Below are 25,542 nucleotides of genomic sequence, written 5' to 3' on the forward strand. Positions count from 1 at the left end.
TTGGCTGCAGGTTCTATTGACACAGCAATTGTTTCACTGGAGAAGGCCAAGCTGTTACCACCAAACATATTTTTAGAAGGTGGCAGGGAACACACTTCACATGATGCCTCTTCCTCCCCATTGCAGTTGCATTATTCTCGGTTGTTTGGCAAATTGTGCCTCATCATTCTCAGTGCCAATATGGTCTCTACCCATCAAACCATGCAGTCAATTAGCTCTTCCCAGTGCCAAGGGGCATGTGTAGCCCACCACAAATGTGGCCTTCAAGGATTTAGAGCAGCCTTCCCCAGCCTGAGAAATGTTGGACTACAACTGCTGGCTGATGGGAGTCCAAAACCTCTCTGGGGCACCAGGTTGGGAAAGACTGCTTTAGAGGAAGAACTGGATGAAAATGGAATGTCTGACTGCTCTGTTTCAGCTAGCTTGTGATAGTAAGACATCCCATTTTAAGAGATCAGGGGGTTATCAAATTTACAACATGCTCTGCGTGCAAGCAACAGGTGGGCTGCTCTCCCAAGAAAGTATTAAGCTCAGCAGGGGGACAGATGCAGATGTATAGTTCTGTGGATACTAGCAGTAGCATCATACTTTGACAGTGCTATGCACAAGCCTTCACTATGAACAGGCTGCAAACTAGGTGACAGTACATGGACATAACTATTTGCTTTTATCTATTTTATTACCATATACATTAACTGCTGTAAAAAGAACTGGAGGAGAGAAATGTTGATCCTTGCCAGCAAGAATCCCTCATATAAATGGCCTTGTACTACAAGACTCCCCAGACTACTGCTTTGTTCAGGCCATCTCTGTGCTAACATCGCTGTCTTCATCGTGACTCTGAAACTGCTGCTCTCCCACAAGTGCACAGCTCTGCATCGACTTCTGGATGGCTTGTCTGTCGGCTGTGTAAAAAAGAAAAGTTAAACTCAAAAGACATTGTGATTTACAAGGCAGTCTAGGGTGGTGCTTTTCTAACTTTGCGATAGCCCTCTTCTACTGTTGCAAAGGATTCTGGGCAGCCTACCAGCTGTAAAGGCTAGAAACTTTTTTAAAAAACAGAGATTGCCTGGAAGCAATCTGCACTGCTACCCTATCCAGTAGGTATGGGTGCAGAACTGGTTATGGCCTCACCCTACATGGGTCACTTTTGAGAAAAATGGCTAGTCTCCCTGTGCTAATCAGCCACTAGGTATCATATGATTCAAAAGGAGAATTAAGGGCACACTGTGTATGCTGCCGATGCTTCATTTGCAGGCTTTTCTTGAATTCAAAGCAGCAGGCTACAAAAGTCCCTGCCAAAAGCAAGACTTGCACTTGAGCTCCCAAATGCAGCCAGTCCTGGCAAGGGTTGCAATTGGTGCTGAATGCCCCACCTGCCTGAGAAATAATCTGGAGTGCACTGTAAGGCTTCTAGATGTCCCTTTATAGCTGTGGCTTGGCCCACAACCCTGCTGTTGTTATTTAATGCTCCCACAAAACTAACAGGCAGCCCTTCACTAGGTAAATACTCACGTGGCAGCAGCATGCTACCCACCACAACCAGATCAATGGAAACTCAGTAGACCCCACAACCTGTTCAGAGGGAGAGGCGGTGCCCCACCTGAACCCACTAGGAGAGAAGCAGCCTCCACATTCCACTCTGCCTCAAGCTCAACAATTAATTGTTTTAATGTTTCTTCTCACAGAGGCTCTAGCAGCTAGAGCTCTAGGCTCTAGTCTAGCCTTTCTCCATTTTAACGTTGCAAGCCAAGCAGTTTGTTACCTTCATTGGAGCAACTGCGTAGCAGCAGGAGCAGCTGGTCCTTGTTGTACTGGATTAGGAATTTCTGACACCTCCGTATTGTAGCTGATGGAGGAAAAGGAGAGCATGTGCATCAACAACGCCAGAAGCAAAGGCAACTGTGCTTACATGCTACAGCAGTGGTGTCCAAACTGTATACCTGAAGGAGCGTCTCCACCTCCATCGTTCAGCCCGGACACAGACCCAGCGCCGAGGGCCTTCTGGCGGTTCCCTCATTGTGAGAAGTGAGGTTGCAGGGAACCAGACAGGGCCTTCTCGGTAGTGGCGCCCGCCCTGTGGAACACCCTCCCTTCAGATGTGAAGGAAATAAGCAGCTATTTTATCTTTAAAAGACATCTGAAGGCAGCCCTGTTTAGGGAAGTTTTTAATATTTAATGCTGTATTGTTTTTAACACTTGATTGGAAGCCGCCCAGAGTGGCTGGGGAAACCCAGCCAGATGGGCGGGGTATAAATAATAAATTTATTATTATTATTATTATTATTATTATTATTATTATTTCAAAGAGGGCCAGATTTGATGAAGTGAAGGGCCGTGAGGGCCAACCAAAGGGCCAACTAAAGTTGTTGAGGTTTTTTTAAGGATTTTCCCATAGGAATCCGGTGGGCTGGATTAGGCCCCTGAAACGGACTTTGGACATGCCTGTCCTACAGCAATCCTCTTGAAATTCTCTAGTGCAGTGGATTTCAACTAGTGTGCCATGGTACCCTGGGGTGCCTTGAGGGATAGGGGTGACTCTTTTCTTCCCTCCCTCTTCTGATGCCCTCTCATGTCTCTGCCTCCCAAAGGCTTACATGGCTGTTAGTTGCAGCAGCTCCCCAAATGGTGCCTCTGCAGTGGCCAGGGGGTGCTGGTTGGCAAGAGCTGAGGTGGCCTCAGAATAAGCAAGCAAGCAAGCAAGCACTCCAGGGAGCCCAGCCAGCTAGTCCACTAGCCCTTGCTGTTGGGAATGGACAGACAAGTGGGAGGCCAGGCAGGCAGGTGTTGCACTGGCCTTTTTTGTGCAAGGCCTGCCTGGGAGCTGAGTGCCTGGTGCTGAAGTGCCCATGCAGGCCCAGCAGCTGCCACTGCTGTCTCTCAAGGTAAGGTGCTGGCCTCACATTCACCTTTGGCCAGTCTCCATTGGGCCACTAAGGCTGGGGGCATCCTCTTCCCAGGCCCTTGTGGGGCAGTGGGCATCAGGGTTTGGAGTTCAGAGTCCAGGGGCGGCAACAGTGGCTACCTGGAGGACGGAACACCACAAGGGTGAAAAGGGGTGAGAGGCTGCCAGCTCTGCAGGCAAGGGGTGACATAGCTGGGCTCCTGAGCCCCACAGGGGTGCTGCAGAAATAATGCAATTGGTCAAGGGAACCATTGACTCCAAGAGGTTGACAACCTCTACTCTAGCAGGAAACCCAGAGGAGGAGTGAACTAATGGGTAAGAACATAAGAGCCCTGATGAATCAGGCCAATGGCCCATCTAGTCCAGCATCCTGATCTCAAAGCAGCCACACAGATACCTGTGGGAAACCAGCAAACAGTATTCAGAAGCACCGTTGCCTTCGACTTTGGAGACAGAGCATAGCCCTCTCCCCCATGACTTTGTCCAATCCCCTTTTTAAAAAGTCATTTAGGTTGGTGGCCATCACAAACAAGAATTCTTTCGAAGCGTTAATTCTATCACTCTACTTTGGAACACATTTTAAAAAGAAAAGCTTGACTAGCTTTTCAGATACCTGTTAAGTGAATAACTTTCTAAGGAAATGCCTGAAGTAACTGATACTATAGTTTGAAGTCTTGTTTATTCTGTTATATTTTACTCCAATAAGACCAATTTATCCTAAATAGAACCCAATAAGGCAGGCATGTACGTACAAAATATTTTTTGGTACTGTGATCCCATTTAGATCCCAATATGAAATTTTGCAGGTAGCTCTTAGAAATATTAAATAATCAATACATTTTTTGGGGAAATTTTAATTGTATTTTTTAAAATCACTTTTTAAAATTTAACTTAATTTTTTCAAGTAAGCCCATCATGTGACATATATTAAGGCCCATAAAGTTCTGAAGAGATCAGTATTTTTAGTTTCGAAGTATCTCAATTCTGGGCTGAGCTTTTAAGGTTTTTGTGTAGCCTGACAAGGCCAAAATTGTCAATTTTTTGAAATCTGAAACCCTCATAACTCAATAAATGGGATGAGTTAAAAAAATATAATTTTAAATTTAAACTCAGTTTTGATCATTCAACATGTGTAGAAAATATTAAGAAAATTTGAGGCACAAAGTAAAAAAATTGAATCGCCTGCTTTGGAATGACCCAAAAATATTTTTTTATATTTAGTTATTATAAGCTGCTTTGAACAAACATCTTCTGGCATCATTACATTTGTGATATTGTTGGTGCCCAGTATATTCAATATTAGGTAAGACTGAATGACCCTGACATTGTTCACTTTCAGCAAATAACTGCCACAAAAATAAAGTCTAGGCATCCCCATTTAAGAGACTTCAGCACACAAGAGGAGACCACTGAGCAAATTAAACTGCTGAAAAATAAGAATCCTAAAGAACTGAGCTCACCTCCAACATATAGCGTGTTAAAAGAACAGGGATAACACTGATTCTTGTTCTCCAAGTGACTGATGAAGGGAAGAGATGAACCAAGTAGCCGATAAAAGTCCTTCCGGCAACACAACAGAACAACTCCTGTGTAAGCGTTGAGGTACTTTACTGGAACAACACAGAGAAGAGACCCTTCAAAGTTCAGCACAGGCTTTCAACAGGACAGGAGCAAAATGTAATTGTACCCCCACCCCAAAAAGAAACCCATGTTTCCTTAGCTGCTTTTAGCAGCAAGTTCGGAAATACGATGGCAAAGATATGGAAGCAGCCTATCTGTGCAGTGACTAATCATATTTAAATCCCAGTCTCAGACATGAAACTCAGTGACCTGTCTAAAGCCACCCAATATCTTTAAGCAGCCCAACAACCCAGCTTGTGAGAATAAAATAAACCTCAAACACCTAACTTTTGGCACCTGCAAAGAATGAAGTCATAGGAAAAACTGCTTTTTGATTGTCTCAGAGGAATTTGTTTTCAATGTTCACCAAACTTAAATCTCAAGAGCAAGTGTGCTGTTGAAGTGCAACTGATATTTTCAACTTGTGTAGTAGCCTGTTCAACTTCAGAGTAGTTTCTGCTCAGGGATATTCTGCCTCATCCATGCCTGACAAATTACAACTGTTATCAGGCCCTCCCTATACAGATTTTGTACAAAGTGCCCTCTGATTTTTTGCAATTTGCATCTTAAGACTGCTATACAAAATAATGGAGCCAAGTTAGCACTTAAGATACCAACACACCTCTGACACCAGGTATGCATAAACTGGGTCCCAACACGCTAAATATATCCTGAATCTGCAGCCTTCCTGTGACTGCAGGAGAATTGCCAGGTATTTGGGGGACCATAATATGCGGCTGGTGTGCTAGCAGGTCTGAAATTAGTAGAATGGTCAATAGTTCTCATTTTAGAATAAAAATTTGCATATCTTCCAAAGCACAGGACAGACAGAGAGCTAAAGGGAGATTGTAGAGGAACCCAAACTGCACAAGTAAAAAATTCTTTCCTGTAGCACCTTAAAGACCAACTAAGTTAGTTCTTGGTATAAGCTTTCGTGTGCATGCACACTTCTTCAGATACACAGTGTATCTGAAGAAGTGTGCATGCACACGAAAGCTTATACCAAGAACTAACTTAGTTGGTCTTTAAGGTGCTACAGGAAAGAATTTTTTACTTCGACTATGGCAGACCAACACGGCTACCCATCTGTAACCCAAACTGCACAGATTTCCTTAAAGAGGGGAGGTTGGCACATTGGGCTGCAAAGAAAGCTCCAGAAGCCAGACCTGAAAAAGCGATGGAGCAGCAGGCTAGTCCAAAGTCTCCGTGAATTCGTGCAACAGCATTTTTCACTGCGTTGTGCACGGTGCGCTCCTCAATAAGCTGCAGACAATGAGGGTCCTCGGAGATGATCTCGCAAACGAAGTATCTGCAGAGACGGAGAGAAATGGGCATTACGGCAGAGCAAAAGGTGATGAGGTGGCTGAGCTACGAAGGACCCATGAAACATTCACTCTGTCAGGCTCCTCTCCCAGCTATCACCTGCAGCAGCCATTCCAGTCAGGTTTACAGGAGAGGAAGAGATAGGGATTAAGGGCCTCTCAATTACAGTGGCACCTCGGGTTAAGTACTTAATTTGTTCCAGAGGTCCGTTCTTAACCTGAAACTGTTCTTAACCTGAAGCACCATTTTATCTAATGGGGCCTCCTGCTGCTGCCGCACCACTGGACCACGATTTCTGTTCTCATCGTGAAGCAAAGTTCTTAACCCGAGGTAATATTTCTGGGTTAGCAGAGTCTGTAACCTGAAGCGTCTGTAACCTGAAGCATCTGTAACCCGAGGTACCACTGTAGTTCTGCTAAAACACCAGCAACCTTGGGGGATCCTTCTCCTCGAAATCATTTCATTCCAGCTGGTCATTGCTGGAATTCTGTAACCACGAAAATGTGACTGAGCTTGCTTTCCCTCCTCCCCCTCCCCATTCCCCTCCATGCCTGTAATGTTTATTACGGGACCGCCTCTCCTGGTATGTCCCACGGAGGATCTTACGGTCTTCAAACAAAAACATCCTGGAGGTCCCGGGCCACAGAGATGTTAGGCTGGCCTCAACCAGAGCCAGGGCTTTTTCAGCTGTGGTCCCGATCTGGTGGAACGCTGTTACAAGAGACTAGGGCCCTGCGGGACTTGACATCTTTCCACAGGGCCTGCAAGACAGAGCTGTTCCACCAGGCCTTTGGCCAAGGCACAGCCTGACCCCCTCCTTTGGCAATTCTTCACAGAACTCTAGCCCAATGGTTGCCATTAATCTGATCTGAACTGACTTTATAATGAAATGATTTTAGAATGTTGTATCATTTTACTGTTGTTAGCCGCTCTGAGCCCAGCTTCGGCTGGGGAGGGCGGGATATAAATAAATTCTTATTCTTATTCTTATTATTACGGACATTTGTAAACCACTTTGGGAGCCTTTTTAGGCGAAGAAATTTTTTTGAAAGCAGGCTTCAAATAACTAATAAAGCAGGCAAGGCAGGGAGCAGCTAACCATGGAAGTGAACCGACCATTAGCCGCCTCAGAAAAGCGATAAGTTTTTTAAAAAGGAAAGAAAAGAGCCTCACCTGTTCTTAAACCTCACCATCTCTACAGCGAAACCCCAGCTATTGTTGAACTTCCGGCGACAGTGAGGTTATAGAGTGGCAAAAGGCCCAAACTTCCGGCACCAGTTGAGAGCCCCCATTGGCTATGTATGGGCTTCCTAAGTGGCTTCGCTCTAGCCCTTGTAATCTCTATGGCGGAAGCCCTTAACACCACAGAGATAGGAAAAGGAAGAGTGACAACATCGTTAGGCGAATCCGGGAGCTTCTCCGTTGGTTTCTCTCAGCAGTTAAAGTCTGTATTCAGGCATCAACCGCCTGATACAAGGGGCGCTTCTGTTCATATCAGCCAATAACCGTTCAGAAGAGGCGGGCTTAATAGGGAAGGGAAAAAAAATCACATTCCCATTGGTCACGCCTCCTCCCCCCCCCCGCACTATTAGCGTACTAACCGTCATTACGTTTCAAAGTTCCCTCCCTCGGAGTTCAGCCGTCAGCCGACCAATGAGCGCTCATGCACTCCCTCTTTCGCCCGCCTTTTTTCAAGTTTAAATGAGATTGGTTCCCTCCGAGAGGGAAGGAGCCACGGAGGAGTTTATTAACTTTTTCGCCGCTTGGTGGCGTGCGAGCGCTTTGCTCGGCTTTTTCCCGCCTAAAGTGCAGAGCGCTGAGGTGGGCAAAACCGTTTTTTGTTTCTCACCTCATGAAATATAGTACTCGTGTATGGGTCACATAAAATAAACAGAATTTTATATTTCAAAAAATAAGGGTGGAGGGGGAGAAGACAGGCCACGAGTATAGTGTTCCACACAAAAATTAACATATATTTCAATTTAGCAGAATTCTATATACCACTTCTTTTTTTAAAACAACAACAGCCACCTCACAGCGGTTAACAAAAAGAATAAATAAAATTATCAGTTTAAAAACAACTATTTCAAGCCTTCGACGAATAATTAAACTAAATAATAAGCTAACACTGGAACTCAAATAACTATTGTAAACAAACAAACAAAAAAGTTAAAATCGACAATAAGCTAAAAACCAGATCAAAACATGACAACTGTCTGGATAGGTTTTGCCTAAACAGAAATGTCTTTAGCAGGCATTGAAAAGAGAACAGTGAAGGTCCGTGCCTGATGTCAGTAGGGAACTCCAAAGTGTGGAAGTTGCTAAACTGAAATACTGATTTATTACAAATGCAGACAAATGCAGTACTTTTGTCCATTTACTGCATCCCCCCCCCCCTATTTGAACTATAAAATGGTGATTTTCTTGGGTCAAAATGAGAGTACCCCTAAACATTTTTTTAGAAAAAAAGCACTGGGGGTAAGGCAATCTGGCAGGTCAACTTCATGTGAAACATACACATATACATAGAGACATGTACATGTAGATATTTGACATGGTGCTTTTCTATTGTTCAAAGAACTGCAGATAATGTCCAATTAATGTCTTGTTCTTTTGAAGGGAGCTTTGTGTTAAGTTGTGGGTGAACATATCAGACGACACAGCGATTCTTCAAACAGCTCTTGTTTATTCACAAGCCAGAACAGAACTGAACTGAAGGGTTCAGCCAGCCTGCTTATATAGAGCGCCAGTACAACATAACTGTAACAACTTTCTGAAACTATCCAATCACTGAACGTCACTTTCAATCCCTTATTTGCATATGTGGACCTGAGTGTAAACTATCTACATTATCCCCCAGCTGGCCCAGGGTGAGAACTTCAGTACATAACACTTTGATTGCAACCGTGATCACTGAAGCTGTGGACCAAGGAGTGAGGTAAGAGAGCCCATATATTGCTTCACTCACTTTTTGCCTCTGGCTCCACACACTACTGTCGTGCTGAAAAGGTCTCCCCGGCTTTGGTGAGAAGGAAGGGAGTGGAAAATGGTGCTGGAATGTCAAGTCACTGGGAATCACATGGGGAGAGTTCTGCAGGACCCATGTCCTGTTCGTAGGCTTCTCTTTGAGGCAGCTATTCTGCCACTGAGAGGATGCTGGGCTAGATCAGTCTGCTTTGGCCTGAATCAGCCACTGGGCTCTTTTTATGGTCTTAATGCTTGGCTATTTTTTCCTCTACATCCATAAACTTACCATTTGAGGATCCAACCTCATGCACCTGACAAACTGGACTCCGATGGATCAAAAGGAGTCTTTTGATTCCTGCTTTGCCCCCTGGAACTACCGTATTTTTCGCTCTATAAGACGCACCAGACCACAAGACGCACCTAGTTTTTGGAGGAGGAGGAAAACAAGAAAAAAAATATTCTGAATCTCAGAAGCCAGAACAGCAAGAGGAATCGCTGCGCAGTGAAAGCAGCAATTCCTCTTGCTGTTCTGGCTTCTGGGATAGCTGCGCAGCCTGCATTTGCTCCATAAGACGCACACACATTTCCCTTTACTTTTTATGAGGGAAAAAGTGAGTCTTATACAGCAAAAAATACGATACTTTGTTTTGGGGGGTGCCTTTTCAATATTTTCCAAATGCAAATTCTCAAGTCACTGTTCTTCATCTTTCATCCTGCTTCTCTGGGTCACTGGAAGTTAAAACTCAGCATGGTGGCAAAATTTATCTTGCATTCATTGTACATACATGTAACAGCAGGCACGTTTGCAGTTAGGAACCCCTGTATCATCTGTAAATTCATATGCTGTAGCATAGGTGGTGATAGCCTATTAAATACCAATTCCGATTCCCCCATGCTCTCCAAATTGATCTTATGCAGCAGGGATTAATGTCTACTCTAGCATGGCTCTGCTGGCTGGGGCTGATGGGAATTGTAGTCCAAAACATTTCATGGACTGCAAATTGAGGAAGGCTAACCTATTACTTCAAACAATGCATCTCCCTCTAATCCAGTGCTTCCCATGGTGGGTGGTACCAACTTCTGGGAGGCTGTGGGATTATCTAGGGTGGCGCTAAGAGCCAAGGGGGCAGCAGTGGGACGCTGGAGGTGTAAATGACTAACAGGCTTTGAAAACCTGATATCATATGTAGGGACAGGATACCCAAATTCTGTCTGAAATCACCCCAGGCTTCAATAATCAACCAGGCCTCAAAACTGTCCAAAACTCATTTTGTCTTCTAAAAATCCAAAACAGCTTTTCTCTGCTCTTCTCTGCTTTTCTCACAAGATGCTGTGGCAAAAGACAAAATGTTACTTTTAAAGGCTAATGAATAAGCTCTGTTCATAGCAGGCCTGAGAAATGAATCTTATCTCATTCGGTTGCAACATCTTGGACATGCTGAACCACCAGGGCTCCTCGACCCACCCCCTCGGCTTCTCATTCCCCCTTTCCTGGGAAGGGTGCCAAGAGTCCCAATAGTCCCAAGATAGCTTTCTGTTCATGCTTTCTGTTCATGCTCAGAGGAACTCATGGGGCAGGACTCCTGAAGGAGGAGAAAGGGGGAGGGAACTGGAAAGGGGTATATATGCTTGTGCACATGACAGTGAACTTCGTGCATGCTTTTTGTGAACTATCACACTTGCTCCTTCTACCAGTTCATGGATGGTAGAAATAAAAAGCCTTTTCTCCGAACTATTCCTTGAGTGTCTGTTGACTCCCACTTCCCTTTCCCGGGCACAATATTTTTCCCACCCGAGGGCAAAGCCTCATAAGGCTACAGTTGGATTGATTCAACTAAATAGTTTTAACTGACTTTTATATAAATGTGAAATTAATTGTAACAGCTTTGAATTGTATTGTGTTATTTTCTTCCTTAGTGGGTTGTGTAAAGTGTTAATATGAATGATGCTTTTTATAGGGTATGGGGCACTGGGGATGAGTTTATGGAACCAAGAGAACGATGGCTTAAAAAGGATTGGGAACCACTGCTCTAATCCATTGGTCTTCAGATGGTGGGTAGGCCTAACCTAAGATTAGCAATGCTTTTACCATGAAAACATATATTGGAAAATGAATAATTGGTTCCCTGAATGCATGCTTGGGCTAAAGGGTGGCTCCTTGGTCTCAAAAGGGTGAGGACTATTGCTCTTTTCAATGCAGGCCAGGTCATAAATCCAAAATACAGTACTGCAGGCAAAAAAGGGTGGGTTGCTCTTTTCGGTGTTGCTCTATAGTATTCATTAACATAAAGTTTAAACTGGTTTGATGCTATTTAGTTGTTTCTTATTGTCAGGCAGACTGAGGAGGGCAAACATGTTATATAAATAAATAAAAACCCTCTTGCTGTTCATTAAGTGCAATTGCATCTCCCTAGTTAACGACTCGTTTTTCCTCCTTGTATTCCTCCACAGTCCTCTGGGGCTTTTCAGTTTGAAATGCTCTGCCTTATGTATATAAATGAAGGCCACCAACACAGCAGTAGGTGCAAGGATTCTTCCTTGTTGCAAACCACAGCCAGCCTGAATTTATTCAGATTCTTTAAAAAATTAACATTTTATCCCCAGTAAAGCTGAGTATGTGTGTGGTGGCAGCAGGGGGTGGGGGATATTTCCACTCTGATCCCCTGCTGGTTTGCCTGCTGGGTGCTCTGGTGGCCCCCCCCCCCCCCCATGATGTTGTGCAAGATGTTTATGGCATCCTTGAGAAAATTGGTGACATTATAGGAATGGGATGAGAGTGGCATCCTGTAGCTTCAAATGTTCCCTTTCTGCTCCCATCTGCCTCATTTGCACTTCAAACCTTGGCCTGCCTGGGCTTGAAGCAGGAAGCGGCAGACAGCCACAAAATTATATCCCCCTGGTTTTCACCCCCACTCGACTCCTCTGCTGTTGCAGTCCAGCTGGGCTCACATAAATGCTCTTGATGAGTTCACAAAGGACTCTATGGAACATTTATCCACTTCCCTGCCCCCACTGCCTGCCTAGGATGGGGTTGCCTGTGACAGACAACCCAAATTTCACCCCTGCTCCCCCTGCATGTTCACAAATATACCCCAATTCAATTCTGTTTACTTCTATTTCCAGAAAATTGCTTCAAGCATCACAGAACAGGGAGATCAGATGAAGAGGTGGCAGGTTTCACTCTTCTCTGCTGCACACTCTCTTAGCAGACTGATATTGCCAACACAGTGCCCATGGGCACTAATGTCCCCACCCATGCCTCTCTATGGTTCCCGCAAAAAGTCTCTGTATACATCCCCTGTAAAATGCACAAAAGACTATTTGCTACTCCTGTTCAGTGGCCACCAACCCTGATGGCTATGTACCACCTCCACTGTTGGAGGCAGTGTGCTTCAGAATACCAGAAAACCACAGGAGGGGGAGAACGTTGTTGCACTCAAGCCTGACTGCCTGAACTATTCATAGCCTTGCACCGCTATGGTTAAATCAGCATGCATCATAGAATAATACCTGAAAGCCACCTCCAAAGCTAACTCTGTGCCAGCACTGGACGTTTTATTTTGGGGTGGGGTTTTTTTTTGTATTTGTATTTTTTTATTGTTATTGCTGCTGCTTCTCCTGTTATCTCACCTTTCCTGCAAGGAGCTCAAGGTGACACATGGCTCTCCCCATCCCCATTTCATTACAACATGACAGAAGTTTATAAAATCATGCATAGCCTAGAGAAAGTGGATAGAAATTGATGTAGGTACCACCTTTTGGTGTCCTTCTTCCTTTTCTTTCATTCAGATTTGACAGCCATTTAGTGTTAAACCACACCTTATGGCAACCATTTTGTGACTATGTGATCATCCACTGGTTGGTGACACCTAGAGTAGATCCTACATCCCTATTTGGATGTGAACAGGGCAAAAACATGTCCAAGAGACACATGGTTAGCCTGCCTGGGGTCACTAGCCTTACAAGAAGGAAATGCATGGCTGTGTACATACCATCCTTTTAAAGCACATTTGAATCACATTCTTTCCCTTGAAGAATTATGGGCACTGTAGTTTACTGCTCACAGAGTTACAATTCCCAGCAGCAACCCTTAACAAACTGCAGTGTCTAGAATTCTTGGAAGGAAAGTATGTGCTTTGAATGTGCTTTAAAGACATAGTCTGTATACAGCCCTAGTTATCCATTCCCTCCCACACTGCAACCCGAAAACCCGATTCCACCCTCTCATAAAAAGGGTTTGTCTTGGGACTGTTGCCTTGTATGGTCTTTATAAGCTTCTCTGATTTTCCTGGCATTTATTATTTCTGATGCATATCCCTCTTTAAGTTGAGCAGCCTGTACATCTTTTCATTGCACTTTCAGTACAATGTTCCCTGCCTGAATCTGGAGAGCCATTCCTGCCAGCCAGTGTGGACAATACTGAACTGGATGGGCTACTGGTTTGATTCAATAACTAGGCAGATTCCTGTGATCCTAACATCACAACATTTGGGGGTCTGGAAAAACTTCTCTGTGTGGTGACTTAGACAGAAATGTGGAAACGTAAAAAGCTGCCTTATGCTGAATTGTGACTTTTGGTCCATTTAGCCTCTGTATTGTCTACCCTGATAGGCAGCCACTTTCCAGAGTGTCAGCCAGGGGTGTGCCCAGCCTGCCCTTGATCCTAGAGGCATCCTTCCTACTCCCTAACCATAGGTCACCTAGGCTGCTTACACAAAGCCCTAGTGGGCAGTCCTTGGAAAGGGCTCCAGTAACACCCCCTAGTGACACCTTCTGTCCTCTAACTGTATGGGCTCAGGTTGCTGCCACCCAGGCCCCCTAATTCCCCTTCCCCATTGAACAAAGGCGCAGCTGGGTCTCCAGCAAAGCGGGCCGCGTGAGTGCGGTCTCCCCTGTAATCTGATAGGACGTGTGCACAGTGCGTGGCGGTGAGCTGGGCTCTGTGCGCAGCAAAAGGAATCTATTTTCAGCCCAAGAGCCTGATTAGGAGAGACACAGAAGCCAAAGCAATGGAATCTTCAGTGAGAGAGAGAGAGAGAGAAATCCTTCTTCCTTCATTTTCCCCAAGATACCACTGTAGCTACTATTATATGATTTATAGCGAGACAATTATTGCCCATGACAGTAAGAGTTGGATAGATGCCAATATGATGTAGAAAAAGGAAGCTTGCGGCATTAGATAACAAGTAATTAAGGTTGCTGTTGTTTATCAGACTTCTTCAACTAACAAGCACTTACCTCAAAGAATCCTCAGAATTGCTGTTTGTTCAGGGTGATGGAAATAGCAGTTCTGCGAGGGGGTAAACTACAGTTCCTGGGGGATGTATTTTACATTTATTATGCATATGCAGTCTTAATCCACTTTTCTCCCAACCCCTAATAATGTGACTACTATTTATTTAGAAACCCCATCATGAGTGGGCTAATGATGTGACTAACATCCATTCCGGTTTGGCCCTGGGAGGTCCGTGAGCCAGGTGTGATGGAAACAGGCAAGGCTGAAGTTGGTTCCTTCTCTGTGTGCATGTTCAAAATGCAGCTCCATCAGCCAGCGGTTTGCTTCAGCAGCCATTCTTCAGGGTGGGCGAGGGACTTGAACCCACTCCCGTTTCTGTTGGACTACAACTCCCAGAATCCTTGACCACGCTGCAAAAAGTTCCTTACTACAAAAAGTCTGGGTTTGGGGGAGATGAGCAACCTGCATTTCTAGGTAACTTCTACAAAGAGAAGACAAAAGGGTATAGAAAAGAGCCTCTGTACCATAAGTGTACCTGGGCAATTCCTGCTTGAGACACAAATGGCGTCCCTTTGTGATCTGGCACGGAGTTGCAGGTGCCACATAACTCTTCTTCTGAACTTGTAAGTAAAAAATATTTTACTGTGGCAGCACCTAGCCTTTGAGACTCCCTGCCTCTTGACATCAGGCAGGCACCTTCTCTATTTTCTTTTCAGCACCTATTTAAAATATATTTGCATAGGCACCCCTATCCAGGTATGTAGAATGCTGAAATGTGTGTTAATCTCTTTTTGCTTACTGTTGATTTCAATAATCTCTTGAATATCCCATTTTAAAATGCTGTCTATTGAGAATTTTAATGTGTTGCTTTTTTTGTAAACCACTTTGAGGGTTTTTTCTCCCTATCAAGTGGTGTATATATATTGCCATGAATTTTCTAAAATATACAATTGTTAGCTCCTGTGGAGAACTCCCATCCATCTTAATTCCCACTAGTTTACCTGGAAAGGAGTGGGGAGGTGGTCACCTGAGAAGGGATTTTGATTACTTTCCTGTGAAGTGTTCACTCATCATCACCACTCAGTGAGGCAGAGGCAGAATGCCAAACATCTCAGGCCTCCCAAAGTACTTAACACCACTTAACTCCTGGGATAAGAGCAGAAATGGGGAGGGGGAGGGAAAGAGGAACTGGCACGTAGCTCCCACCTAGCAGGTGGTGAAGCAGGAAAGCAGATCTGCTGCCAACAAGTAGGCTAGTTAGGAACACATCTCACAAGATGGAAGAAAAAGGGATTGAGGCAATATATGCCAGGGTGACAGATTCCCAATTCACACACAGGATGGATCTGTGATAGTTCCTACACTGTCCAAGCAAGTGGCAATCTTGAAATGAAGCTTAAGTCCTCAAAATACAGGAAGTTGCCTTGTACTGAGTCAGACCCTTGGTCTATCTAGTTCAGTATTGTCCACGTGGACTGGCATCAGCTATCCAGCATTTCAGGCAGGGAATATTCCCTGGCCCTACTTGGAGATGCTGGTGGGGATTAAACCTGGGACCTTCTGTATGCAAAGCAGCTGCTTTTCTACTAAGCTATTACTCTTCCTCAGACTGTTAAAGATGCAGCTGTTTTCATCGCATTTTCCTCCTAAACAAATATGTTTAATACTTTTTTTCTGAAAGCCTTATCCTCTTATGGTGGTGAGTTCCATCAGTTAATTAAGCATTCTATGAAGAAACTTTTCTCAACCCTTCATGACACATTGCACCTGCCCAAATTCCTTCTTCTACACAACTGTTCAGGTGCCCTCTTACCATCCTTCACAATCAATTGCCTTGCCTTGCACGGGATTTGCTTTAACTGGAGTGGAAGGGAGCGGTTGAGGCTGAAGCACAAATAATGCACAGATTATTGCCATTTCTTCCAGACTCCCAGTAAATGGCAACGGTCTGTTGTATTAAATATATGAATCTCCCTTCCTACAAGTCTCAAGGGAATTTACACTCATACAATAAAAACAATTAAAAATGAGTTTAAAACAATAGAAAAAGACAACTAAGGATTTTAAAAGCTAATAAAAACCAAAGCAAAGACCCCAAAAGAACAAATAAAATCTCCAAAGCTTATAAAACTGGAAAAGCTTATTGAAACATAAATGTATTCAATTCTTTCTGAAAAAAACAGGTGAAAAAAGTACTAAGGAAGGGGTAAAAAATGTCTGGAGAGACCATCCTGAGTCAGTTGCACTTCAGTTGGCCTTCATAGAACAGAAGGGAAGCCTAGCTGCTGAATCGGGCCAAAGGGGGCCCATCTAGTCCAGCCATTCCCTCTGCCCAATTTATTTTCAAGCCCTCCAAGTTGGTGGACATTGCTTCATCTTGTGGGAGTGAAGCCTACAGTTTTAGCTATGTGCCGTGTAATAGAATCATAGAACTGTAAATTGCTTTCTTTTGTTCATCTGGAATCTTCCAACATTCAGATTCATTGGATGACCCCATTAGGTTCTAGGGAGAGAAAAAGCTCTCTGTAGAAATTCATAAGGGAAGCAAGACCACCTCAGAACAGTTCTCCTTCATCCAGATTAAGACCGAGTCTTATCCGTGGAGCAGAGTGTTGTAACTACTCTCCTGGGATCCTTTGAAACCCTTTCTTTCTGTCTGCGACCATCTATATTCTGCCCTGCGGGGATTTTCTCAGTGTTCCTGTTTGCACTGCTAGATGTGACCTTTTCATGTAGCATATATCACAAATCATAACATCCACACTTTGTTCCATGTTTTCACAAAGCCTGTGGTCCTTTTAGCAAATGCCAACAGTACCACAGTTATTTGGTTGAGGACGCTGGTGGGAGAATGAGATTGGGACAAAATCTGCTAGGTGCATAAGGCATGCCCCTGGGAGGAAGGCAGTGCAAACATGCCCAGAGGGTCTACATGAATACAAACGGAGGAGCATCCTTCTGGCAACACCTGCACATGATACCATCACCTGGTCAGCCAAAGTGTGGTCAAATTGGCTGTTGTTGTTGCTGGCGTTTACATAAGTCTTTGTGATTATGGGAAGGCAACCAATATCCTTTCTGCATGGCTGTTCCACCAAAAGCATATTTTTTCATCCTAAAATAACCTCGACTGAACACACAAAACAATCTGGCTAAAATTAAAACAGCCATTTGAAGCCTCCGTCTGCTGTTGCCTGAAGCTTTTTTGTCATCCTCCCCACCACCCCCTTTCCTCATTCTCCAAGGTCACTGAAACAGAAATGAACATCCGCATTTGGGCACATTGTCCTGGAGCCTAATGGACTAAGAAGGATTCCATGTGAGCCCCTGCGGCCCTGTCACCCCACACACTTGCTTTGTCTCAGACCCATGGCCTCAAACAAACCCCATCTCTGACCCTTGTTGCTAAAGATAAAAGCCTTTTTCTAGAGTTCTCATTCAACCTCTAGCCTTACAAGCCAGGTGCTAATTAGATAATTCAAAAATCTGCATTTTTCAAAGCCATTTTGTACACGCACACACGCACGCACGAACATCCCAGCCCTCTGGATTCCCCTTCTGAAAGAGCATCTGTTCCTTCTGCTCAGTGGACCGGTGGGTGAGTGGGGGCACACACACGATAAGCCCGTCATCCCATCTGCTTAAAAAGGTCCACAGATGTAACTGAACTCTCCAGTGCTTTCGGTCACATGGGTAGCATTCAGAGCCTGAGGTCATAGGACGAAATTCCACTTGGGTCTTGTTCTGTGTTCTTAGCATGGTTGATGTTTAGTTGAGCCACTTGCATGCAGCAGCTGGCCTGGCCTAGCTGGGACTCAGTCATGCTTTGTGCAAAAAAAGAGGAACGTATTTGCACAAAAAATGGCATGTGTACATTTATACGTGCAGGTGGAAATTTAGAAACAATTGCTATAATTTAAAAGTGAAAAATAAAAAGTTCTGTAGACTTCACAAACCTGAAAATGCATTTGAGATAGAAAGGTGCCATAGACTGAGTTAGACCATTGGTCCACCTAGCTCAGTACTGCCTACACTGACTGGCAGAGACTCTTCAGAGTTTCAGAGAGGAGCTATTCCCAGCCCTACTTGGAGATGCCCTTGGGGATTGAACCTGGGACCTTCTGCACACAAGACGGATGCTCTACTACTGAGCTACAGCCCTTTCCTATCCTTCTCAAAGCCATTGGTCCATAAATCTATTATTCACACAGCTCAGAGGGATATGGCAGGAAGACAGGCAGCCTGGCATGACCTTATCTAATCCATTCCTCCCAACATGGGCTTCCAGCAGGGCAGAAGTAACCTTTGGAGAGATGAAGCACAGTAGCTGCGGATTGGCTCCATACTGGGCTGAGGCTCTGATTGGTAGCCAGAGGGCCCTCAGCTTGTGCTGGTGTCAGCTTAGTGCCCAAAAGATGCCAATCACTGACAAGCCAGGGTGCACAAATCTAAAATGTGTGTTTGAGCAACCTCGACAAAGACCTAGCCATCTGTCTCTTCCAGCCTCAATCAAATCCCAGCCATTACATACCACCAACAAACTAGAGGTTTTTTGGGGGGTGGGGTTAGACTGCAAAGGGGATGCAGCTAACAAGTATTGGTTGAAAGGGGGGGGGGACCCACACACCCACCTTTTCATTCTGCCTCTGAGTCGATTTGGCAGTTCAGGATTTGCACATTAGAACCCATTCGGAATCTGGTTCAGAGGGAGGAAATGTATTGAAGGAGCATCCTCTAAAATTAGGCCAAAGAAGACATTGAGCCTCAGAGGCACCCAATCCACTTTGGGGGGGTGGGAGGTTTGCTTTAAAAAATATGTTTAATATTCTCGGCTCTTTCAAGACATGTTTGCACTTGAGTCAAAGGAGCTGGAAAGAGCTGTCACTTTTTCTAAGTCAGCTCTTCATCCAGGAAAAAGCAATGGCATCGGACAAAGAAATATATATTTTATTTTTAAAAACCCCAAATCTATCTTGTAGCCTTCGGTTGATGGACTCCACCAGCAGCCCTAGAGGGATGGGAGCTTGCAATGACATCAAGGATGATTTGTGCTTGCTACCGGCAGGTCACACGCTAAGGCTGCTGGGCCCCTTGAGGAGCTGGATGTAGTTCATCACTCTAGTACTTAACTCAGGCACTGGACTGGAGGTGCCGACCTGCTGCCCCTTGGATGGCACCCTCTAGAATAGCTGGCTCTGCATCCAAGCAGTTGATGTTATATCGCATGAACTCCTGATACCCAACCAATGGGGATGCCCTAGAAGCGAGCACTGCGTTCCTTCTTGGAATGAACCCAGCTATTTTAATGGGAGATGATTTGGGCCCTGCGTTCTCCAACATCTTCTAGGTTGCCTGAAGCACAAGTTCTGTCTTCTGCTTCCGACACTATCTGTACTGTCTGGGTTTACCTTCTATCCGCCTCAAAACATCCCCGTTTCCTGCTGTATTTCCCCCCCCTGCCCATCATGTGCTGATAACCAGAGATGTCATTCTGGCATTAGAGAAGCCAAAGAATCATTTTCTTTGTTCACTTTAAATCAGTTGTATGTCCCAGCACTCCCAAACCGAGTGCCTTTCAGAGGTTTTAGACCGGAACTAAGGATGGGGAGAACACCTTGGCTCAATTCACATTTAGATGTGACTCTATCAAATTTACACTTAAATCCACATTTCTCCGAATTTTGAGAGGCAGTTCTCCAACCAAATTCCTACACCTGCAATTCCTGCTGTGATTCCTGCATTGCAGGGGACTTGACTAGGTGGCCCTTTGGATTCTTCCAGCTCTACAATTCCTTGATTCTGTGATTCGATTAATGTATACAAAAATGCATATATCAGAGAGGAAGTGTGCAAGAGAGAGCATATAGGTTGTAGACTTATAAGAAAGGACACGTAAGTTGCTTTAAACTGTTATTAATATTGTGTTTTAATGTTGCAGCCTGCCTTGGGACCTTCGGGTGAATGGTGGGTGATAAGAATAAAAATAAAAAATGTATTGGTGAAAATAGAACACACAAAAATGTGTGTATTAGGAGAAACTTGCACTAAAATGCTGTTGAATCATTGTGAAGACTTTTTAAAAATAATAATTGCAAACTGATATAGAAATGTTAAAAACTAAACTTGAAAATGAGATATTGGAGTGAAACTGACAATTTCACCCATCCCTAACTATAATTCCCATCAGCCCAAGCCAACATAGACTGCTCCCATAGCACACTATCATTTCTGGGATGCTATTGCCCTCCTGCCTCTGATGTGGGGCAGGATATGGCCTCCATCTAGATGGGTTGCATAGAAGAGCAAAGGGAGTCACACCAGAGTCCTTGCAGCATCCTGGTGCTCTCTCCATTCCCCCCCATTTGGTAAAGTTGGCCATTTTGGAAGTAAATAAGGTAAAGGTAAAGATAAATGTGAATATCTAGCAGAGGCAGGGAATCTCTCTTATATGCAGCCTTGCAGGGGTCGTATGCCAGAGGTAGGTGTGACCAGAAGCAAAAGTGGGAGGGGCAAGGGATGTGATTATTACCTTCTGTACAGATAGGTAAAAGTAAAGGACCCCTGACAGTTAAGTCCAGTTGCAGATGACTCTGGGATGCGGCGCTCATCTCACTTTACAGGCCAAGGGAGCTGGTGCTTGTCCACCGACAGTTTTTCCAGGTCATGTGGTCAGCATGACTAAGCTGCTTCTGGCGCAATGGAACACCGAAACCAGAGCAGTGCACGGAAACACTGTTTACCTTCCCGCTGGAGCGGTCCCGCCAGAGCGGTACCTATTTATCTACTTGCACTTTTTGGTGTGCTTTTGAACTGCTAGGTTGGCAGGAGCAACGGGAGCTCACCTCGTCACGGGGATTCGAACCACCGACCTTCTGATTGGCAGGCCCAAGAGGCTCAGTGGTTTAGACCACAGTGCCACCCTTGTCTCTGGCCACCCGCGTCCCTGATATGTTCCCAATAAAGTCAGTTTTCTATACCTCCCACCCTCATCTCTCCATCTTCCATCCAGACAAGCAGGAGGCATATCAGAGTTCAAGGATGCACTCCAATGACAAAAACACTTGAGAATGCCAGAGCAGGGCCAGTGAGAAGTGTTGCTTGGGGACACTTCAAGGGTCAGATAGAAAGGCCTGGAGGGGCACATTAGGTCCATGGGCCTAAGGTTCCCCACCCCAGGCCCAGATATAAATGTTGGAATAAGCATTGCTCTGGATATCTAGTAACAACTTGCACTCTTTCCCCTGGCTGATGATGTTATAATACCATTACTTCCCAAATCCAGTCTGATGTGCTCTTTCCTATGACTCATAAGCTTCTCTTCTTAATAGCAATCAACCTCTTCACGGTTTTTCATCTGGGGGGAGAGAGGATTATCAAACTTTCTAAGTAGCTGAAGTAATTTTGCCTTGAGCCTTTGGTCTCCAGAAAAGCACTTGTGCCTAATTACCCCAAAATGGGACACCTTGTCTGTCATGTCTTCTAGTCAGCTCAAGGATGTAAGGCCGCCCTGTCAGAAGCTTCTGCGCCTCTCAGGACACACTAATCCTCCTCCTCTTCCTGGCGCACTAAGGTTCCTGCATAAGTAACGGCAAGAGTGCCTTTCAGCCTTGCTTTTGCATAATTCCCACAATGCAAAGCAGATTTGTTTCCCAAAATCATTAATAAGCAATAAGGAAGGGACATTATATAAGCTGTGCACTTGCTTTTCCCCCCTTGCCTTTTTTTTATTAAAAAAAAAGAAACCTCAATTCAAGTCCCTGCACAGCTAAGATGAAAGAAAATGCTGTCCAGGGAGGGACAGAGAAGAAGCAGATGAAGGATTAAGCTAAATGCCACCATGGCTGAATTTGCATTTGATGCTTGGATAATACAACAAAGGGCACATCAAAATTCCCAGCAGGGAGGCCGGTAGGAAGGAGCCTGCATGGTGGTGGTGCACAGACAGACTTGTGCCAATTTGGCTATAGAGCAGGGGTAGCCACCAGGGTGACCTCCAGATGTTGATGGACAGTAGCTATGTACACTTTACCGACTTAAACCACAGCTAGGCTGCTCCTTTGCTGCTCATTTGCTGGGGAAATGCATCAAAACATAGTATTCCATAAGAAATGGCAAGCTGGATCTATATTGTTGCTAATGTGGTGTCTATACCATTTCCCAAACCAACGGTGGGAGTGCACTAGATGCAGCCTTAATGTGAGTCTGTATACAGCCTAATGCTCCCACCAGCATGGTCATGCTGGAGTAGAAATAACACTGGTCTGGTAGGAGCTATACATCTGTCCAACACATCTGGAGGGCACCAGGTTGGCAAAGGCTCAGTTAGAGAGTGGTGTGCCGCCACCAATTCCTGTTACCACATTCCGCTGCATTGCCTTTTGGTGTGGTGGCCAATGTAATAATGTAGCACCACACTGTTATGATACAGTGTGCCTCTGACCAGAGCAGCTGTCTTTTAAACCCCGCCACCACCAACAAAAATATTACAGTTGCTGGTGCAGTGGCTGAAAGGATTTCAGCATTGTGTATGTGCTGCCATTTCATACCATTGCCAGCTGAAACCCTTTTTTGGACAGACAGAGGTAATCAGAGTCGCCTGTCATATGGCAACCCGTCCAGGCTAGATTGCTGTAATGGCTGTCCTTGATGATTGCCCAGAAACTGTCACAATTGCTGAACTGGGACAGGTCTTTGGGACCACCATGCCACTTACAGAGCTCCATTGGTGACTCCTGGTCAGTTTCCAAGCACATTTTAAACTATCGGTGCTTACTTTTGAAGACCTTTACAGTTAGTTAGTTAGTTAGTTTGTTTGTTTGTTTGTTTGTTTGTTTGTTTATGTACCACTTACATGCCCAAATGCCATCTAAGACCACTGTAGCTCAGTATTCTCAAACAATGCCTGGCAGCAGGGTTTCAGGACACTCCCAGCCCAACCTGGGTTTCAGTAGGAAAGGCCTGATTGCTTCCCATTTTAATCTCACCAGCACTCGATGGTAGCTCCTTGTTTAGTTCAGACTTTTTGAAAGGTTGCAGAAATATTCTGCATTTAAATTGTACATACCTTGTCCATGCCCCTAACATAAAAGATGCACTTTAAAAAATATTAAATGCACAATCTGCAGTGCTTTTCAGCATATCCATCATTAAAGTAAATGTTTGCATGCATCTCTTATGTAATCTGTTTTTGTGCACCAGAATGTCTCCAGGGTTTCAGGCAAGGCGCATTCCCAGCCTTACTTGAAGATACTATTGGGGATTGAATCTGGGACCTTCTGCATGCAGATCAGATGCTCAGCCTCTGAGCTATGGTCCTTCCCTTAAAAACAAAGTAAGATTCTAGCACTCAAGCTTCTGAATAAAGGGATGATTTAAATAGGAAGCTGTCTTATACACAGAGCAGAAGTGGCTCTCCAGGATTTCAAGCCTGGAGTCGCTCCCAGGCATTCCTGAAGGTGCTGGGGATTGAACACGGGACCTTCTGCATGTAAAGCAGAAGCTCCACCACCAAGCTATGGGCCTTTCCCCATAGATGTTGGAAAGATAGGGCGATCCCTTCCTGTGGGTCAGCAACTGGGTGCAAAGGAGCAAGACCTGCTAGCGTTCTGAATGAATGACAGCCGTGGCAAGTAGCATTAATGGGCCGCTGGCTTGTTCCTAAATGGAAGATATGGGGGAAGGGAGTCACCTGTCAAGACTAATTTCCCTCCTAGTTTGCAGCAGCCCAGTGGGATGAGCATTTCCTTGCTATTTTGCTCTCCCTCACATGTCTGAGCATGAGGAGGCCGCTAGGGAGGAGGAGGAGGAGGAGCAGGCAGCAGCAGCATAGAGGCTCTGGGGGCCATCAGGAATAGGAGGGCAATTTAGCAAAATGATTAAATTACTGCAAACATTTATTAATAGTACCACCACTGCCACCCCCAGCTTCAGTTTCTCTTGGCTGCTCTTTGTCAGGGAGGGGGCAGCTCACACATAAGAGCATAATAGGAGCCTGCTGAATCAGGCCAATGATCCATCTGGTTTGGTATCCTGTTCTCACAGTGGCCAACCAGATGCCTGCAGGAAACCCGCAAACGGGACCTGAGCATAAGAACTCCCTCCCTTCCTGTGGTTTCCAGCAACTGGTATTCAGAAGATTTACTGCATCTGACTAGGCATGCTAGCAGAATGCTATTCACTCTGGAAACTGGAAGTTCCATTTAAAATGGGGTGGGATTGTCATGCAAAGTAAGAGATCCAATCACAGGAAGCACAAACTCCCATCAAATCCTGCCAACTCCAAAGCCTGGGTGAATTGTGTTTAGGTCTCAATTCCTTGGTTGAAAAATGTGGGAGTCAGTCTCAAACCCCCAAATTCAGACAGATTCCAGGTCCTTTGCAACCTCCTATAGGTGGCAATTGGACCTCACTCCAGAGCTCACTTTGGAACTGAGTATTTTCTACACTGACTCCAAGGCAGGGGACATTCCCAGTTCTATCTGAAGATGCTACCAGGGATTGAACCTGGGACCTTATATGTGCAAAGTGGATGCTCTTCTCCTGAGCTGCAACCCTTCCAGTAATCTGGGTTCCCTCAGACCCCTTTAGTTGTTTACACACTTTAGCACTGGGGCATTGCTTTGCCACAATAGCTGGGAATGGAATTGCAATAGAAATTCCAAAGACACAGAAGTTTAATGTCATGCCATAATGCAGCAGCAGCAGCAGCAGCAGCAGCAGCAATTCTTTTCCCTGTGGCCACATTCTCTTATAGCGTTTACTTATAGATAAAGCCTGTTTAGCAAAGGTCCAGGGCAACTTTAATTAAAAGCTTGTTGTTTGCAGGTTCGGTCTGTTTTATTTCTCCCTATTTCTCCCTGCTAGGGGGTTAGTGATTATTTGCCCCCCTGGAACAGCCTCTCTCTCAGAATTGTCCCCAATGTCAGTTTGTGTTCCTGCATGTGAGGAGGTTTTAATGAAAGAGTCACTTTTCATATTGAAATTGTGCTTTAAAAAGAAAAGAAAAGAAATGGGAGGAAATAAATAATTAAAGCCTTCTTACACACAGGAAGAGAAACTGAAGCTAAGGCAATTCAGAGAGAGGTAGTTCCAGCAGGCAATTCATAAGCTGTTTACTTGCAATCACACTGATGTTCTCAGTAAGAAGCAAGTAGGATAATTTTATTTGAAGGCCCTGAAAAGCCTCAAAAACGTTTTGTGCAGCTGGAATGTTTTTGCCAGTTTGGACTGTGTGAAATGTGATAATGCCTCTTGCTTGCATGGATGAAGAACAGAGGTGTGTGAGAGTGTCTTTAGAATTTTTCATTCTGTAAAAAGGTAAGAATTGCATCCATTGCTCCACCCACTTTTGCCTCTGGCCCTGCCCACCACTGGCATGTGGCCCCCAGAAGGTTGCCCAGAAAGCAATGTGGCCCTCAAGCTGAAAAAGGTTCCGTACCCTGACCTAAAACCTTCTACAACCAATGTCATGAATCCATTTTGGGTTTCACCC

At 44.9% G+C, this 25,542-nt stretch overlaps 2 protein-coding genes across 2 annotated transcripts in view; one reads left to right on the forward strand and one right to left on the reverse strand.

The window, feature by feature from the left end:
- Nucleotides 1–660: 660 nt before the first annotated feature.
- Nucleotides 661–7,169, reverse strand: POP5 (POP5 homolog, ribonuclease P/MRP subunit). The gene is made up of 5 exons (XM_080986528.1): nt 7,022–7,169; nt 5,692–5,834; nt 4,366–4,515; nt 1,766–1,849; nt 661–905 (listed from the first exon to the last, which is right to left on the reverse strand). The coding sequence occupies exons 1-5, from the start codon at nt 7,039–7,041 to the stop codon at nt 799–801; spliced, it is 504 nt and encodes a 167-aa protein (XP_080842654.1). The 5' UTR covers nt 7,042–7,169; the 3' UTR covers nt 661–798.
- A 1,111-nt stretch (nt 7,170–8,280) lies between these two features.
- The window catches only part of CABP1 (calcium binding protein 1), a 73,001-nt gene continuing 55,739 nt past the window's right edge, over nt 8,281–25,542 (forward strand). Inside the window, exon 1 of the mRNA XM_080986413.1 lies at nt 8,281–8,786. The gene's annotated coding sequence lies outside the window, so the exon portion shown is untranslated. The remainder of the gene's footprint in view (nt 8,787–25,542) is intronic.

This window comes from Podarcis pityusensis (genome assembly GCF_964106645.2).
Source record: "Podarcis pityusensis genome assembly, chromosome: 16".
In the NCBI taxonomy this organism is placed as follows: Eukaryota; Metazoa; Chordata; class Lepidosauria; order Squamata; family Lacertidae; genus Podarcis; species Podarcis pityusensis.